Genomic DNA, 18,825 nt, shown 5'->3' with positions numbered 1-18,825 from the left:
TTTCATCAGTAAAGGTGGCAGTATTGCCATTTAACAGATGTACCACTTTATGTCTATATATATTTGGGTTCGCAATGTCAAGATGTCATACTGGTCTAGTGTTGTTTATTTGTATAAAGTTTTAGAAAATGTTACTTTACTCCATAATGTGAAGTCCCTATTGTATTTGAAACAGCTAGTAATGTAACTGAATTTATAAATGCCTTGCTTCTCCCTTTCCGTATACTTTTGGGTCAGGAAACAAAAGCCAATGTAAACCTGTTAACAGAGACCCATGAATGTTTCTGCTGTTGCTGATTGACAGTGTGGTTGAGTGGTGAATCGGTATCACAGTGTATATGTGGCATTGGGTGTGGGGTATATGTGTATGGATTTTGGGGTGGGGGTTTATATGTACATATGAGCTTGCTTTAATTTGGCATCACTGCCTATTCACTGACAATAAGCAAGATAGTTTCTTAAACAGTTCTCTGAAATATTTTTTAGATTTCTATATTATTATTACCCTTAATATAATCCTACTAAAGCATGGAAATCAACTTGTCCCCTAAGTTTAGGTGAATATTTTAATTTTATTTTTTAAACTTACATCAATAGAAATATAAATATAGAAACAAGAATAGAAATAGAGGAGAGAAAGAGAGAGAGAGACATAGACTTACTTTCAAATCCATTAATCTTGCCTGGAAATTTTTAAATTCAACTTCTAACAGTTTACTTCCTAAAAGTCAAATATTTTAGTTAATTCTGGCTTCCATATAAGTGTTAAGAAGAATACAATCACCGTTGTTGTGGTGCATAATCTTTAGATGTAGCAACAGCATCTTTTCATAGTGGGACAACACCAGGATATATTCCTTACCCCTTTGGTCTAGTGATGAAACATAAATAAATGAGGCTGAATTTGAAGGCTTGTTTTCTGAATACTTAGAAACTTTTTAAGTTTGGTTTTGCTCATTGTGATATACAGAATTCTCTGAATGTAGTTAAGTTACCAATGTGAGGAGGGAAGTTAATCTGATAATTCCTCCAGAATTATTTTAAATACCTTTCCATTACTATCATATGAAAGATATTCACTTAAATTTAAAAAGTGCACGGATTCAGAATTCTCTTGGAACACTACAAAGAAACATGTTCAAATACATACCTGTAAAGGTAAATATAATATGAGATAGTAAATTATTTGTATTATACTGTTCTGTAGTTCTTGGTTTTCCTAATTAGGTTTGTTCAAATAGTACATCATCTTGCTTCCACATTTTCTTTGTAAAATCTCTAGACTCATTTTTGTTTTTTGACTTCTATAACAACATATAGTAATGGCCATTTCTTTTATTCAGTCAGCAAATGTTTGTTGAGCATCTGTCTCCTCCACTTTCAAACTGACCTTGTTTCTTGCTATCCCTAAGAGGGTTTTCCTTAAAGTTCAGACTTTGATCTTCTGTTTTTCTCTTTATTCTTCCTTCCTTCTTCTACATATTCAGGATAATGAGATCCTCCATGATTTGTCTCAGTCTTACCAACCTTATTTCTAAGTAGTACAGGTATGCTTCCCTGTCTCCATACCTTTAGGCTGTTTCATCTTCCTGAAATGTCTTTCCACTCCCAGTGCTCTATTCCGTGGTTTGTCCTTATCTTACCCAACTTTAAGGCGTAACTTTAATGTTTCTCCTTTTTATGACCTTAATTTTGTCCCTTCTTCTTCATCTCCAAAATAAAATTTAGAAATAACTTTCTGTTTGAATTCTCTTAATTTTATTCTTTAGCTACCATATCAGTGCTGTGACTTGGTTCTTTTTCAAAGTAGCAACTCTGACTTGCTTTTTAAATATTTGTTATTATGACTTTGAATAGTTTATTTCTTCTCTTTCAGTTTCTGATTTTCTTACATATGTAAGGTTGTTACTTTGTTCCATATCTATGTTCTTATATAGATACTTAATTTATTATTTTAAATTAAACTAATAAAGGTATTTAGAGCAATATGTTTTCTCAGTACTGCCTTGGCAACTTTCCATAATATCATTACTGTATATTATAGCAACATCTTTTGGATTTCAGCCATGTCTTAAATACTACATATTTACAAATTGGTGTGAATTAAATATTATCTCTACATATAGATAGATACTATTCTACTTTCACTTTGGTGAAAAGTCTAAAATTCAGATATATGTTCTCTTTGGGCCCCCTAACTTCCACAGGAAGTTATCAGTTTTACACTCTGCGTGATTGTCTGTGCATATGACTCTGGCCTCCTGAACAATGTAGAATTTCTGTACTCCAGATTCTTGTTGGAGAAAATATTAGTTGTTAAACTCAAAAGCTTAATTTCCAGAAACATTACCTGAAGGATATACAGTCTATCCGTTTCCTCATCTGTTCCATATCTATCCTCTGCCCGATTCAGTTCATTATAGAGTTATATTCTGAGACTGCATTATACCCTGGATAGAATTGTCTTTCCTGACATATACTGGCACATCATGCTTTGGTCTACATCAGGAAATGTGTAAGAAATTTATTGTGAGAAACATTTGTCTTAAAGTCTTATCGTATTATGTTGTTGTTCCCTAGAAAAGATCTTTTTCTCCAGTTCAGTACCAAGAAAAATATTAAAGTTCTTTTCCCTGGCTCCTGTGTTGTGCAGAGGCAAATCTGTGGCTCATCTTTATATCAATCACAGGTGATCTCATGATACCCAGTTGTGTTCCGGGTCTACCTCTCATTTCATTTCACATTCTTACCCCATCCCTGCATCTTACCCCATCCCCACACATTCCTATATTTGTTTTTTATTCTGTATGTATCTCTGTAACTACTTCAAATTCTCTTCTGCAGTGAGGATGACATAAATTTAAAAATGTGGTTGGATATACTTTGAGATATGTTTATATCTCTTTTTCATATATATTCATTTTTTAATTAATTTGGAATGACCTTAATGAGAGACAGTGTATCATAATGATTAAGAGCTAAAAAAAAAAAGAAAAAGACCCTGGGATCAGAGAGATAAGGATATAAATAAATCCTATCTCTCTTGTTCATTGGCTGTATGACCAATTGAGCAATTGGACAAGTAATGAAACCGTGCAGATTGTTCAGATTGGGATTTGAACCCATGGTCTTGCTATCACACACCTGGTCTCAGCCCTTAATGAAGCACAGATTCTTGATGTCTCATCGAAGAAAGAATTCAGTGAGAGACAAAGTGATAGGTAAGAAGTGGATTTATTTAGAGAGAAACACATTCTACAGATGGAGTGTGGGCCATCTCAGAAGGCAAGAGGCCCTGAAATATAGGGTGGTTAGTTTTTATGTTGGAGAAGGAAATGGCAATCCACTCCAGTACTATTGCCTGGAAAATCCCATGGACAGAGGAGCCTGGTAGGCTACAGTCCATGGGGTCGCAAAGAGTTGGACACGACTGAGCGACTTCACTTTCACTATGTATTGGATAGTTTCATAGGCTAATGAGTGGAAGGATTATTCCAAATATTTTGAGGAAGGGACAGAGATTTCCAGGAATTGGACTATTGTCAACCTTTTGGTTTTTGACAGTCCAGCTTGAAATTGTCATGGCACTGGTGGGTGTGTCTCTTAGCTTTTGCTAATGTGTTATGATGGGCATATAACGAGGTCTACTGGAAGTCAGATCTTCTGCCACATTGGACCTAGTTGGTTCTAACTAGTGTTTGTCATGTCCTGTGGCTATATCAGGAGAAGGCAGTGGCACCCCACTCCAGTACTCTTGCCTGGAAAATCCCATGGACAGAGGAGCCTGGTAGGCTGCAGTCCATGGGGTCACTAGGAGTTGGACACGACTGAGCAACTTCACTTTCACTTTTCACCTTCATGCATTGGAGAAGGAAATGGCAACCCGCTCCAGTGTTCTTGCCTGGAGACTCCCAGGGATGGGGGAGCCTAGTGGGCTGCTGTCTCGAGGGTCGCACAGAGTCAGACACAACTGAAGCAACTTAGCAGCAGCAGCATGGCTATATCATTCTTTTAAAAGTTGTTCCCTGCCACCTTCCTTCCTGTTTCAGTAACAGCACCTCTATTGGTCACTCTCCTGGTCTGTAGAATGAAAATAATGATAATGTTGATCCTCATTTGAGGATAAGAGTAGTACCTACCTTATAATGTTGTTATAAAAATTAAATTAAAATGCATATAAAGTGTTTAGTATAATTCCTAGCACTTAGGACAGCCTTATAAATGTTAGCTATTATGATCCTAATGTATACACAAGGATGGTAATGTAGCTTCAAAAAGTTCTTGAATACCTAAAATTGTTGGCGAAATGTGTCTGGAGACAGGTCCTCTATATATAATCAAATTCTCCAAAGGAACTGAAAAAAATAAGAATTACTGGAGAATAGGATTTCTCTTTTAAATATTTTAATTTTGACTCTTTATATTCCTTTCTGCACAGATTTTGTAAGGGTTGAAGTCTCCAACATTTTATCTAATAAATGAGTCATTTTTCTTAGAAATTTTTGGAACTTGTATTGTTGGGAGTATATAATGACCTTTTTTATTTGCTTTTTAATTATTTTCCTAATATTATTTTTAAACTTTTTGTATATTGTTGACATTTCAAGTGTGTCTCATTAACTTTAGATAAAATGTTTCTTTTTGACAAACTCTTTATAGGGTAAACAAATACTTTATATTTATTAATATGATCATTTGTCAGTATTAGTCCTTTTCTCCAATTAAGTTTTTTGAATTGCTCTTTGCTTTGCCTTTCTTTGTTTGTTTTCTGTGGTATATTTGAATTTATTTACTTTTAATCAGAATTATAATATAACTTTTAACATTAAAATACATACAATAAAATAATTTTTATTCTAATATTAATTTCCATTTTAGGAAAAATCAGCATATTTATAAGAATATAAGAGACATGTTATTTTTAATGGATAAAATAGTGGCACAAAAAAGATTTCAAATTAGTTAATTTAATTTAAAAGCTCAACTTTTGGACTCACCTCATCTTTGAGTGGTCTTTCATACAGATAATCCCAACCTGCCGTTATAGGAGCCAAAATAATGGCAAGTTGGGATTACCTGTATGAAAGACCACTCAAAGTTAGGGTGAGTACAGAAGTTGAGCTTTTAGCCTTACATCTCTAATCAAGGGCATGTACAGTTTTATATCTGGATAAGAGTGTAAAACAAATCATTGTCTGACTCAAGGTTAGCTTGTCTCCCTGCCTAGTTAGCTGTTTGCAAATAATGCATTTTCTGTCTCTCTCTCCTGAATGTCTAACAGTTTTAATTACGATGCAAACCTTTCTGTCCCATGTTCACTCCACTCTTGATCCATATTAATTACTATATTGGGACGGAAGTCATCATCAGCATCTTGCAGAGACACAGTAACATTCAACTAAACTATATTTTTGATCATTCATGGAGACCAGCTGATCCTATAAGACTAAAGAAGTAGTTTATGGTTACTTAGGCCACATTAAAGTAACAGGCTAAAATACCATTAATGGTGGTTATCCACCACCTGAAATATGACTTCACCAGAATTTGTTGAAGATGATGGTTTAAAAAAAACAAAAAAACAAAAACCAGAGGCTGCATCATCCTCTGTAATAGATATGATTGCTACCTTCCCAGTATTCTGATTTCTGTCTTGAGTCACTGGAATTTTTTTCATTCATCTTGAGCTGTGGTGCTTCTTTAATTTACTGCCTTCATTATTCCAGTTCTTAAACTGCAAGTCTTATTTCCTATTCCATTACACCACACACTTGTCCCATTTGAAAAATCCCTGCTTATAACACTGGGTCTTTAATCTTTTATCTCTTCCTAAGCTCAAGTACCTTTCCTTTATACTTCTAAATTCTTCTACTAGACCAGCCAGCATTTTCAGAATTTTTTTTATTTTTCCATGGACATAAAGACCATCACCTTAAAGCCATCTTATCTGTAACAGTAGAGTCATTAAAGCCAGAGATCTAATTCCATAATGTCTTAGCACCATGAAACTATTTTTAAACTGTTTAGGCCTTATAGTTATCAAAATACATTTTAAACTTACTAATTGAGATTACTTTGTTTTCTTATTTTTGATGCTTAGTTTGGCATTCTAATTTCAAAATGGAAATAGCATTTATGAGATGGATTCAGAAACATGTACAGGGTTCTACTTCTGCTATTGGCCAAGTAGCTTCTATTGGACTCAACCTTCTGCAGAAAACAAAGATAAATCCTGGAAAAAATATAAAAAGCACTGACAACACTGGAGAGCAGCCTCTTAGAAGAAGGAACTGACACTGCGTGAGTTTCCTGTTTTTTACAGCTTCTAGCCTGAGGAAAAGTCCTGTCCATGGGGCAGCCAAAACTTGAAGAGAAACCTGCTGTTTTACTTGCTTGAAGAATCATAGGGCAAAATTCAAGAAACTATTCCAGATGGAAAGTCAGTGGAAAATCTCAGGAAGAAGACAGCCAAGTTGAGGAAGGTCCAAATTCTGATTTTAAACTCTGCCAAATTTTTATCTGATACCTGAACTAGACGTGTTCAGGACATACTCTAAGCAGCAGCACAGTGAAGGTTAAAGAGATTGAACTGAGATTTCAGCTGCTATTCATGCATGAGAGACAGTTTGAGATTTGAGTCTAGCCAGCTTAATCATTTGCTAAAAATAAAAAAAATTTTAAGGGAAAAGAAAAAAAATACATTTTAGAAAACTATAACAGCATCCAAACTCTAAAACATGGCACTCAGAATGTCTAGGACAGAATCCAAGGTCACTAGATATATGAAGAAACAGGAAAACTATAACTCATACTCAAGAACAAAAAGAAAAACTCAAAAAGTAATCATTGGTGGCAGTCCCAGATGTTGACCCAGATGTTGAATTTATTAATGATTTATAATATGCTGAAGGATGTGAAGTAAATATACATTAATACTTGAATGAATGAATAAATAAGAAATCTTAAGAGAAATAGAAACTATTTTTTTTAACTACCAGAAAGTTTAGAATTTCAAAATACAGTATTTAAAATTAAATAGTCACTACTTGGGCTTAGCAGCAGATTGGAGATGAAAGAAGAGTCAGTGAACTTAAATCAATCAGAAATTATCCAATCTGAAGACCAGAGGATGATGGGGGACAGGGAGGGGAGACGACAATGAAATGAACAGAGTCTCAGGGTCAAATTACATATAATTGGAATTCCCAAAGGAAAAGAGGAAGAAAATGAGATTGGGAAAAAAACGTGTGAAGACATATGACCTAAATTTTCCAATTTTGATGACAGACGTAAATTTGCAATTTCATGAAGCTCAGCAATCCCAATCAGGATAACTATAAAGAAAATCTCACCTAGGTTCATTTCAGTCAAGGTGCTTAAAGTGAGAGTGAAAGTGTTATTTGCTCAGTCATGTCCAATTCTTTGTGGCCCCATGGACTGTAGCCTGCCAGGATCCTCTGTCCATGGGATTTCCCAGGCAAGAATACTGGAGTGGGTTACTATTTTCTCCTCCAGGGAATCTTCCTGAGCCAGGAATCGAACCCACGTCTCCTGTGTCTCCTGCATTGCAGGCGAATTCTTTACCCACTGAGCCATCGGGAAGCTCTGAAGTGCTTAAAACCTAAAAAAAGAAAATTTTTCAAATGGAGAAGAATGACACATACATAAAGGAACATTGATTCAAAGGATCAGTCACTTCTCATCAGATGTAATAGAGCCTGAAGACATGGAAACAGTATCTTTGAAATGCTGAAAGAAAAATATTGTCAATTCTGAAATCTATATCATGCAAAAATATTCTTAGAGAATCATGAAGAAGTAAAAACATCTTCAGATAAAAGAAAAAGAAAACGAAAAAGATTCACTACCAACAGACCTACACTATAAGAAATGCTAAGAAAATTTTACAGACTGAAGAGGAATAAAATTGGCTTGAATTTTAGCTCTTCAGGAAGGAATGAAGAACACAAGAAATAAAAAATGTGTGGGTAAATATAATTTCTTAATTTCTTTAAAATAAATATGACTGTGCAAAGCAAAAATGATAATGTGAGGCTTAGGTGTATAGATATAATGCATAATTCTCGGTATAATATATAGAACAACTATAGCACTGTGGCATAAAGGACAGGGCTTATATTGTTGCAGTTCTTATATTTTACATCAAGTGGTAAAATAGTAACAATTATTTAGACTATGAAAAGTTAAGGGTATATTTTATAATCCCTAGAGCAGTGATTCTCAAACGTTTTGGTGTCAAGATCCCATTACAATACTAAGAATTACTGAGGACCCCAAAGAGATTTTGTTTATATAACTTATATCTACCTATATATACATTTTAGAAAAAATGAGAAATTTAAAATATTCATTTATTAATTCATTAAAATACCAATAATCTATTCTATGTTAACATGAATAAAATTTTTTATGCTAAATAATTATATTTTCCAAAACAAAAGTAACTTAGTGAAAAGATTGACATTGTTATACATTTTGCAAATCTCTTTAATGTCTGACTTAATAGAAGACATCTGGATTTTCATGTCTGCTTCTGCATTCAATCTGTTGTGATATGTTGTTTAGGTTGAAGTATATGAAGAAAATCCATCCTCACACATATATGTAGTTGGAAAATGGAGGAGAATTTAAATAGCCTTTTCAGATAATTGTGGATATTCTTCTTTAATACTACACCAAAACTCTGAAGTGGAGGTTTCTTAAAGGTTAGTTGCCATATAGAATCTAAAGCCATATTAGTGAACTTTTTGTACTCTCCATTGGTCTGTCTTACACTTTGAATGAGTTATAACATCATGCATTGATCATAGGAAAAATGGTCACAGATCTTCAAAATGTTGATACATTTCATTAGATAATATCCAGAATCACTTTTGTTAATACCACCACCAATCTCATCAAAGAAAGTATTTAAGTTTGGGAAACTGCCAGTCTTACAGTGGATACAGGTACTTACAAGTTTTCAAAAATTCTAATTTTCACTTGAAAGATCATATTTCATCATTGGAAATAAATATTATTAGATATTTTCTTTGACATGACAGGCTCGTTTCATTTATTTTTGAAAAAAGAAGTATGCTTATTAACTGTCTAAACGACCATTGTTTGTCTGCCATAGCTGTCTGTTAAGTAGAAAATGGGGTTGCCTGAAAAAAGTGGCTCACAAGTTCAGCTCACAAGTTCAGCTCACAAGTTCAGCTCACAAGTTCAGCTCACAAGTCAAACAACCACCACATAAGCGCTTCTCCTCAAGACAACTACTGTGCTTCAGTATACAGCAGAATTACTTCAGTGCATATCTTATCTCATCACGCAGAATATTAAATAGATAGGTACTGTGAACTTAATAAATATTTTCACTATTTCATTAGGGATATTCTTAAATGAACTTTCTTTTTTAACTGGGAGTGCATAGTAGTAACGAACACAATACTGTTTGGTACCACTGCATTGATTTGTGCTACAGCCCACAGTTTTACCCTCCACTGTTTCTGTACCATTAGTGAGATTATCAGTGCAATTGGCCCAGGATAAATAGTCAGAAGAATTTTCAACACTGTGAATGTTTCAATACTACTTCTCAGGCATTGACATAAGAGTATCTTCTTGTATGATATGTTGGTGCTGACACCAGATGAATACAAACAAAATTAGTCCTGCTATATCAGATTTATTTATTTTTAAGGCAAAAATAGTAACACATCTATTGATAAGACATTAAATCACTGTGTTTTTTGTTAAATCTTTGAATCAGTGAATTTCTATCTTGGAAAATGGTAATGCATGTTTCATCCAGGAGGCATTCAGCAATGTTAACTTTTCAAGGCTTTACTAGTCTCTCAGCTATTGTGATTGGTTTGCCACCCAATGCAGTATAACAGCTTAGCCTATAAAATGCCTAAATGGTTTTTTAATTTCTAGTTTGCAAAGCTATAAAAACAGTTTGTGGTATTTAAATGCTCACCACACCTGCATTTACAATTACAATTGTTTTGCTTTAATCTCTGAATGATTGATCTCAAAATGATGCTGCAGCTTAACTTGGACATAATGTTCTGTCACAAAAGACAATAAGGTAAATTATTAACATTTATAAAACTTATTGAAAGGTAGTTTTCATTGCATTTCATTTGATAAAACAGGAAATCAGTTTCACCCAGTTACTTTATATAGATTTCTTTCTTCACTGAGTCATAGAATTCTAACACTTTCAACTTTCTCAGTATCTTAGAAGTAAACAGAGGAGCTGTGTGTAGAGAAAAATATTTGTGATTCTAATGAATACACATAACATAAAATTTACCATTTTAACCATTTTTAAATGTACAGTTCGGGGACATAAAGTACATTTACATTGTTGTGTAACCATCACCACTGTCCATCTCCAGATCATCTTTATCACCCCATACTGAAACTTTGTACCAATAAAAAGATAAGTCCCCATTCCTAAGCTAATAATCCATTTTTAAATATGAAAAGAATTATAATTTTTCATTTTAGAGTAAAGTGTGATTAATTTCTAAAATGAGTTTAAAGCTTTTCTTTAAATGCTTAAATATTATGAAACAAACATATTAATTGTACCTATTCTTGTTGTGCTGCCATGTAGATACAAGGAAATATTTAGGATTTCATTCCATTTTTTTTTCTTTTGGCTACACCCTGTGGCTTGCTGGATCTTAGTTCCCCTACCTGAGATTGAACCCAGGCCACAGCAGTGAAAACATCAAGTCCTAACCACTGGATTACCAGGGAAGTCCCCCTTTCTCTTCTTTTCTTCTAGGATTTCAGAATAACTACTTGTTTGGAGATTTCCCTGATGGTCTGGTGGTTAAAACTCCATGCTTCCACTGCAGGGGGTATGGGCTTGATCCCTGGTTGGTAACTAGGAACCCACATGCCATGTTATGGGCATTGCCAAAAAAGAATATAAACCTTTGACAATAGTGAGGTTCTAGCAGATATATCAGGTATAACTAAAGAAAATTAACAAGAACCCAATAAAGATACAGAGAACAAGCTGACTTAGTCTCTGAAAATGAATGTATTTATACCCTAAATCTATTATATCAGGAATCTATTAATAGGAAACACAAGAAGACACATGCATATACAGTGTTGACACCATCGCATATCATAAAGCCTCTGGAAAACTCTGCTGTATATACAAAAGAGAGTGAAAATATATTAGGCAAATAACATCTTAGTACTCTTGTTTTTAATCATCTTGATTTTGATTTTTAAAATCCCGGGACCACACTTTAAGGACTGCTGCCCTAGAGCAACCACTTAAGGCAAAAAGAAAACAATAAGGAATAGAAAAGTATAGTTAAAAGTTCAATAGATAAAATGGATTAACCAAAAGATGCAGAAAATAATGGATAGAGGAACAGCAAATAAATATGCAAGTAGTAAAATGTAAGACATAAATTTAAACATGTCACTAATTGTATTAAATGTTAATGGACTAAACACTCCTGTTAAAAGGTAGAGACTGTCAAAATGAATTAAAAAAATAACAAGACCCATCTATACTCTGACTTCCAGAAGGCACTTTAAATATAAAGATAGACATAAGTTGAACAAGAAAGCTAATATACTATTCATTCAATAAGTGTAAGAAGGCACTTTAATATTAAGCAAAAGAATTGTCAAGACAAAGGGTATTACCAGATATAAAAGTTAAGCAAAGAATATTACCAGATATAAAGAGGTACAGTTCATCAAACACATAAAAATAATAGATGTGTATATAAAGCCAAATAGTAGGAATAAAGAGGAGGAACTTACCAGGTAGTAAGAAACAAAAGGATAAAAGTCCCCACAATCATAGTTGGAGCTTTTAGCGCCCTATGCTCAGTCCCAATTAATGAGCTTCAGGAGATATAGGTTCAATCCCTGGGTTAGGAAGATCCCCTGGAAGAGGGCAAGGCAACCCACTGCAATATTCATGCCAGGAAAACCCCATGGATAGAGGAGCATGGCAGGCTACAGTCCATAGGGTAACAGAGTTGGACACGACTGAAGTGACTGAGCACACACACGTAATCTCTTATACTTAGAGATACAGAATCTAGCAACATTGGTTTAACATTTGAAAATCAGTCAGTCAGTGTAATTCACTACATTGAGAGAACAAAGGAGAAAAGATAAATAATCATTTGAATAGATGTAGCAAAACCATCTGGTAAAATTCAGCACCCATCATGATTTAAAAATAACCACAATGAAACTTTAAGCCAATAGGTAATAGAAGGAATGTTCCTCAATCTGATAAAAGACATCTCTAAAAAACAATCTGTGTCACACTGGGAGTATTGAATGTTTTACCCTTAAGGTTCGTAACAAAGCAAGGAAGTCTGTTCTCACCATTTCTCTTCAACAGTCCAATAAAACAAAAACAAAGTATAAAATTAGAAATTAAGAAGTAAAACTGTTTTTTACGTCTATGACTCCTTTGCTGCCCTGCATATAGGATCTTCGGTTCCATCTTTCTAAATTCCATATATATGCATGCATTAATATGCAGTATTTAACTTTCTCTTTCTGACTTAATTCACTCTGTATAATAGGACAACCCAGAGGGATAGGGTGGAGAGGGAGGCGGGAAGGGGATTCAGGATGGGAGGACACAAGTATACCTGTGGCCGATTCATGTTGATGTATGGCAAACACCATCACAATATTGTAAACTAATTATACTCCAATTAAAATAAATTAATATTTTTTAAAAAACCACCTAGCCCATCAAAAAAAGAAAACAAAAAACCACAACTGTCTCTAATTGCAGATAACATGGTTGTTTAAGTAGAGCATCCCAAGGAATCATGAATATAGCAAGTGCTCAGGATACAAAGTCAAAATGCAAAATCACATGATTTTCATATATACAAGGTATAATCAGTTTGAAAATTAAATTCAAAAAGCAATTCTATAGCATAAAAAAACCCAAAATACTTAGGAATCAATTTTGCAAAAAGCAAGCAGTACCTCTATACTGAAAACGACTACATATTGCTGAGAGAAATTAAAGATCTAAATCATTGAAGACCATTATTTATGGACTAGAAGAAACAGTTTTTAAGATGACATTTCTGCATAAAAGATCTATCAATAAAATGGTTATTGTAGTGAACAATGCAGAAGGTAGTTCTGAAAAAGAAGAGTTAGACCACATGACTTTGAAACTTAGTGTAAAACCATAGTAATTAAGACAAAGACAAACATAATAGAGAGCCTGGAAACAATCCACACTTAAATAGTCTGGATTTTTGACAAAGGTGCTAAAACAATTCAAAGGGAAAGCTAGTGGTGCTGGAACAACTGGATATCCACATGAAATAAAATGAACCTCTAGCTGCATCTCATGTACACAAAAAATTCAAAATGGGTCACAAATTTAAATATAATTCAAAAAAGTCTAAAGCTTTAGAACTAAACATAAGTGATTATCTTTACAGTTTGGATACAGGCAAAGATCTCTTCAGTTCAGTTCAGTCATTCAGTCATGTCTGACTCTCTGCGACCCCATGGACTGCAGCACGCTGGGCTATCCTGTCCATCACCAACCCCTGGAGCTTGCTCAAACTCGTGTCCATTGAGTCAGTGATACTATCCAACCATCTCATTCCCTATCATCCCCTTCTCCTCCTGCCTTCAATCTTTCCCAGTATCAGGGTCTTTTCCAATGAGTCAGTTTTCGCATCGGGTGGCCAAAGTATTGGAGTTTCAGCTTCAGCATCAGTCCTTCCAATGAATATTCAGGACTAATTTCCTTTAGAAGATCTCTTAAGCAGGTCATTGAAAGTAATCACAAAATAATAATAATAAATTAGACTTAATTAAAATTACATTTTCCCATCAAAAGGCAAGACTAAGAAAATGCTAAGGCAAACCACAGACTTTTAAGAAAATATTTGCAATGTATACATCTGACAAGGAATCATTTCCAGTAGATGGAGGGATTGTCTACAACTCAATAATTTTTAAAAAGACAGACAAATTTTAAAATGGTCAAAGATATGAACAGACTTTTCACAAAGAAGATGTACAAATGGCCAACAAAGTATCATTAGTCATCTGAGGAAATGCAAATTAAAACCAAAATATCCACAGCGTGGTTAAAATTAAAGAGATTGACAACTCCAAATGTTATCTAGGAATTGGAATAACTGGAACTCATATTTTGTTGGAAATATAAAATTGTACATCCATTTTGGGGAAAGATCTCGCAGTTTCTTATACAGCTGAACTTAAACCTATCACATGACCCAGCAATTCCATTCTGAGGTATTTACCCAAGAAAAGCGAAAGAATATGTCCACAAAAAGATCTGAGTAAGAACATTCACAGAAACAGTCTATCAACAGGAAAAGTGAATAAACAAATTCTCATAAAACAAATTCATGTAATTATACAGTGGAATTAGTGGGGTTAACTGTCCTGGTTTGCCAGGGACTGAAAGGATTTCTGGAATACAGACTTTCAGTGCTAAAACTAGGAAAGTTTTTTTAATTAGGAAACTTTTGAGCAAACCAGGAGTTGGTCACCCTAATTGTTCACCTCAGCAGTGCAAAGACCTAACTACTGATACATCCAACAACATGGATGAATCTCACAACATTATGCTGAGTGAGTGATACCTACACAAGAGTTCATATTCTTTAATTCCATTTATGTGAAGTTCTGGAGTAAGCAGAACTAAGTTGTGGTAAAAACAAAAGCAGGGGAATATTTGTTTCTGAGGGGCTGGCTGGTGGGGAACGGATGTCAGAGAACATTCGAGAGTGATGGTAATGTTCTTTATTTGTATACACCAGTTGTCAAAACTCAATGAATGGTAAGTTCAGGTTTCTACATATCTGTGTCCTGAAAGTACCTATAAACAAATACTGAACTCTAGTTAATGGTAAGTATACTGGAGTGAGGTCTAACTCTTCTCTACTTGTCAAGTGTGGAATTTCTAAAACAGTGGTATGTAGGTGTCTGAGGTAGAGGAAGGGAGAATCATTCTTTGAGGATTGCGCCTGAGTGGAATTGTTTGTCATGACTATTCAATTTAGAAAAATTTTCTGTAGCTTTCCAACAGCACTTTCCATATGGCTGAATCCTTATCTTTTATTTTATGACCCTATATTTTGTAGGAAGAATCTTAATTTGTTTTCTAAATTGGTGGACTTCTTTCTCTATTATATGTGTGTAATTTGCCTGCAATTTTGCTTTGTTAATTGCTCTGATACTATTCTTTGCTCATACTTCGTTGCAGTTTTTGGTAATATTTACAAGTGTAAGTAGAGAAACTCCATATTATAAGATGCTATTACTTTTAGCAGTCATAGTATTTCTTAAAGCAGCGACTATAAATTTACTTATGGTTATATTAAAGGATGATAATGCTTACAGCATTCCAACTTTTCTTGTTACTTAACTTTTCTGTAATAATATAGTACTTTTAAAATGGAAACTGGATTGCTTTCAGATTAGCTTTTTATTAGCAACATTTTTATGATTCATAATAAATATACACAGTAAAAATGCACATTGTACAAAAGCTTAGTCTTGATTAAAAAATTTAATCTTGCTAGGATTTTATTTTCACACATACTTTTTGCTGTAATAGTGGGTTAGCTCAGAGAAGATATGCTGTTGCTATCCCAAACTCTTTCAAGATATATTTCACCTTTAAATTTGCTTTCTAAAAATGTGTTGTTCTTATGAGGATATCAGTTATAATAATATTTCTCAACCCTACAAAACTCATTGAAACCGTCTCATAAATTTTAATCTATTTCTATGCTGAAATTAATAGATTGTTTAACATACATACACACATAACTTCAAAAATTCAGTGCAATTGCCCTAATTATAATGTAATGAGAAAATAAAAGGAAAGTAATTAATGAATATTTGAATGTGTAGATCTGAGGGTATGCTACAGTGGTCGGATGCTCGTATCTACACACAGAAATTGTGAATGAGGCTGTAAATGCAGACTGTTACAGGTGTGCTGCTTCTGCACTGTACACCACAAGCAGTATTGCTGTCACTTTCATACCTTTCTGAAATATTTGACTGTTCTTGATAAAGGTCTGAACAAAAAAACAAAGGATAAATTTCCCTCAATTTACATGTTATGTGTGTTTCTGGATATGTTGGCCTCTATTTAAAACTATACAAGCATAAACTTTGTTTATATTTAAAACAGATGTAGGTTCTGGCTCAGATCATTATGGATAAGTTTTTCATCTTCATAAATGTCCAAGAGGACATGGGGAAGTTATGAAGGTCAGATAATTCTCGTATGTGGAGAACTCTCCCGTAAATTGTCAGTCTTCCAGCAGCCCTGGACCTTGTGTGGTGAATGCCATCATTTCCACTTAATCATTGTGACATTAAAACACAAACTTCTAAAACACCGTATTAGGTGTTTTTCACAACATATGTTTGGCAATTGTGTCACTTTTCAGAATAATGTCTTTAAAGTAAATAGGATTACAAAGGAAACCAACTGTATTCAAATATTTTAGGTTAAGAATCTCTGCAAAAGTGGACACCACACCCTTCTCCAATATACACACTCCAGTTGACAACCACTATTAAAACCAATGTTATAACCATTGTTATATAAGGCTTTCTTTCTATATTTCAGGAAATGGTGAAAGCTTTAGCGTTAAAATATTTTGGATTTGAAAGTGCATTTGGGTGCCTGCATCATTTTGTCATCAACATAACAATATCAACAGGATTAACATCAACTCTAATAGAACAAAGCAAATAGTACAGAAATTGTATTTCTATTCTAATTTTGCTTCTTATTGGAAATTAAGTGTATCAGATGGACTAATGTTTCTATTTCCCATTCTTTTCTCATTGGGCCTAAACTACCTCTCTGATTAACATCGATCATTGGCCAACTTCTTTATTCATATATTACTTAAGGGAGTAAGGTAACCTTGGCCAAACAAAATCTTCCTCCAGCTGCTGCTGGGCAAGTTGACAAAGAACTTATATGTATTAACAGGGTAGTTGAAACACAAGTGGTTCTAAAAATAGGAATTGTAAAGCATGATAATCAAGAGTTGATTTCAACTGGCACTCACTCAGTGTTTTCTAGGGGTGCATTGCAAGAGGTGACTATATTGTATATGGACAATATATACCATGATAAATGTGCAGGCTGTTGTGATGATGACTTTTATTTCTTTTAGGGTATGTCTCTATGCCAGACTGTTGTCGTAGGCTCTGTGGTCATTCTTCTGTACTCTTCAAGAGCATGTTATAATTTGGTGGTGATCATCATTTCTCAGGATACATTAGAAAGTCCATTTAATTATGGCTGGGATAATCTTTCAGATAAGGTAAGAACCTAGCATGTATTGCGAATCTAAGTGTATGATAATGAAGTTAGCCTGACTAGGAGAATGTTTTAAGTGTTTGACTTACAAACACTTTTATGGAATCTCTAGCCACTATCAGTAATCATACTTCAAAGTTCTATGTTTAAAAATTCTCATTCATATGTAGCAATTGAAATCATTCTTCAGAGAGAATTTCTCCCAAAGTAGTATTTTCTTTTCTTTTTGTGAATAATATCAACAGTATATTAAATCTATTGGTCATAAATCTATTTTACTAATTTGTAAAGGATAGTGTTTAAGTATCTCTTCATAAGTTGATATTCTGTCATTAGCTAGTAAATGTGGTTATGTCTTTAATTTGCTACGATGAAATGAATTCTCTCTTACCCAAGAACTACATATAACCTAAATATCTGGTTCAGTTTTAGATGTATGACTTTTATGAAAGTTTGGCATTATCAGTCTTGAAAGTCGGTGCGCATTCGTAGTTCCTTGGGTATCTAGGTGTTTTCTGTAGTGACTCCTGGGGCCCTTGCTATGCATATTTGACCTCCCAGCATTCTCCATCCTTCTGCTAGAAGTGGTCTGACCTAGGTGCATGTCATATCTTTATTTATATTAGTTTAACTTTGTACTGAATTGAAGCATCCTGGAATGCTATTTTATCAGGATTCTAATTATCTTTCAAAGAAGGAATTTTCACATTTGGTTCCGTGTGGCAGATTCCCTTCACTCCTTTTCCCATTTCTCTTTCCCCACATCTATTAGAATAGAAACAAATTCAACATGGAATTTAAGCCCAAAAGCATGTTTTTAAATAGTAACAGAGCTGAGCGACTTGCATGTTACATTTCTCTACAGGTGTAACTCAGGGTAAGTGCGATTATTTTGCCTTTGGAGCAGCTGGAACCTGTAGTCTCATTTATAACCCTCCTCAGACTATGGGACCTAAACCACCCATACCACTACCCATGTATTAAAAATATTTTCATAAATTGATGTGTTGATAAAGTTAATACCTCTTTATTCTACTTAACATCAAAGCATTTTATGATCTTTAAAGGATAAATATCATTACATGAGAAGCCATAAAATATGGAAAATTAATTTAAGAGTTCTATGTGCTTTAAGTAGATCTTTTAACTTACCCTACCTGAAGCAAGTTGTTTGTGGAGGGTGATTCCTTACGTGTAAGACTGATTTTAAAACTGCTCGACCATATTCTATTCACAGGCTCATGTAAAAGACATAAGTGGAGAAGAGTATATTGTATTTGGAATGGTCCTCTTTCTGTGGGAACATGTGCCAGCGTGGTCAGTGGTACTGTTTTTCCGGGCACAGAGATTAAACCAGAATTTGGTATGATATCATAACATTACCTAATGCCTGTTCTCCTTATTTTAAAAAATAACAGAACATTTATATTGATTTTCTATTTTTGGCAAAG

General features: G+C 34.1%; 1 protein-coding gene across 1 annotated transcript in view; it reads left to right on the top strand.

Annotated features, from left to right (window-relative positions):
- Positions 1–18,825, top strand: part of GPR137C (G protein-coupled receptor 137C) — a 55,896-nt gene that overhangs the window by 35,324 nt on the left and 1,747 nt on the right. Inside the window, exons 4-5 of the mRNA XM_069597604.1 lie at positions 17,229–17,378; positions 18,612–18,737. Coding sequence (XP_069453705.1) covers positions 17,229–17,378; positions 18,612–18,737 — 276 coding nt within the window. The remainder of the gene's footprint in view (positions 1–17,228; positions 17,379–18,611; positions 18,738–18,825) is intronic.

This window comes from Ovis canadensis, chromosome 7, assembly GCF_042477335.2.
Source record: "Ovis canadensis isolate MfBH-ARS-UI-01 breed Bighorn chromosome 7, ARS-UI_OviCan_v2, whole genome shotgun sequence".
In the NCBI taxonomy this organism is placed as follows: Eukaryota; Metazoa; Chordata; class Mammalia; order Artiodactyla; family Bovidae; genus Ovis; species Ovis canadensis.
This window is presented reverse-complemented; position numbering and strand designations above follow the sequence as displayed.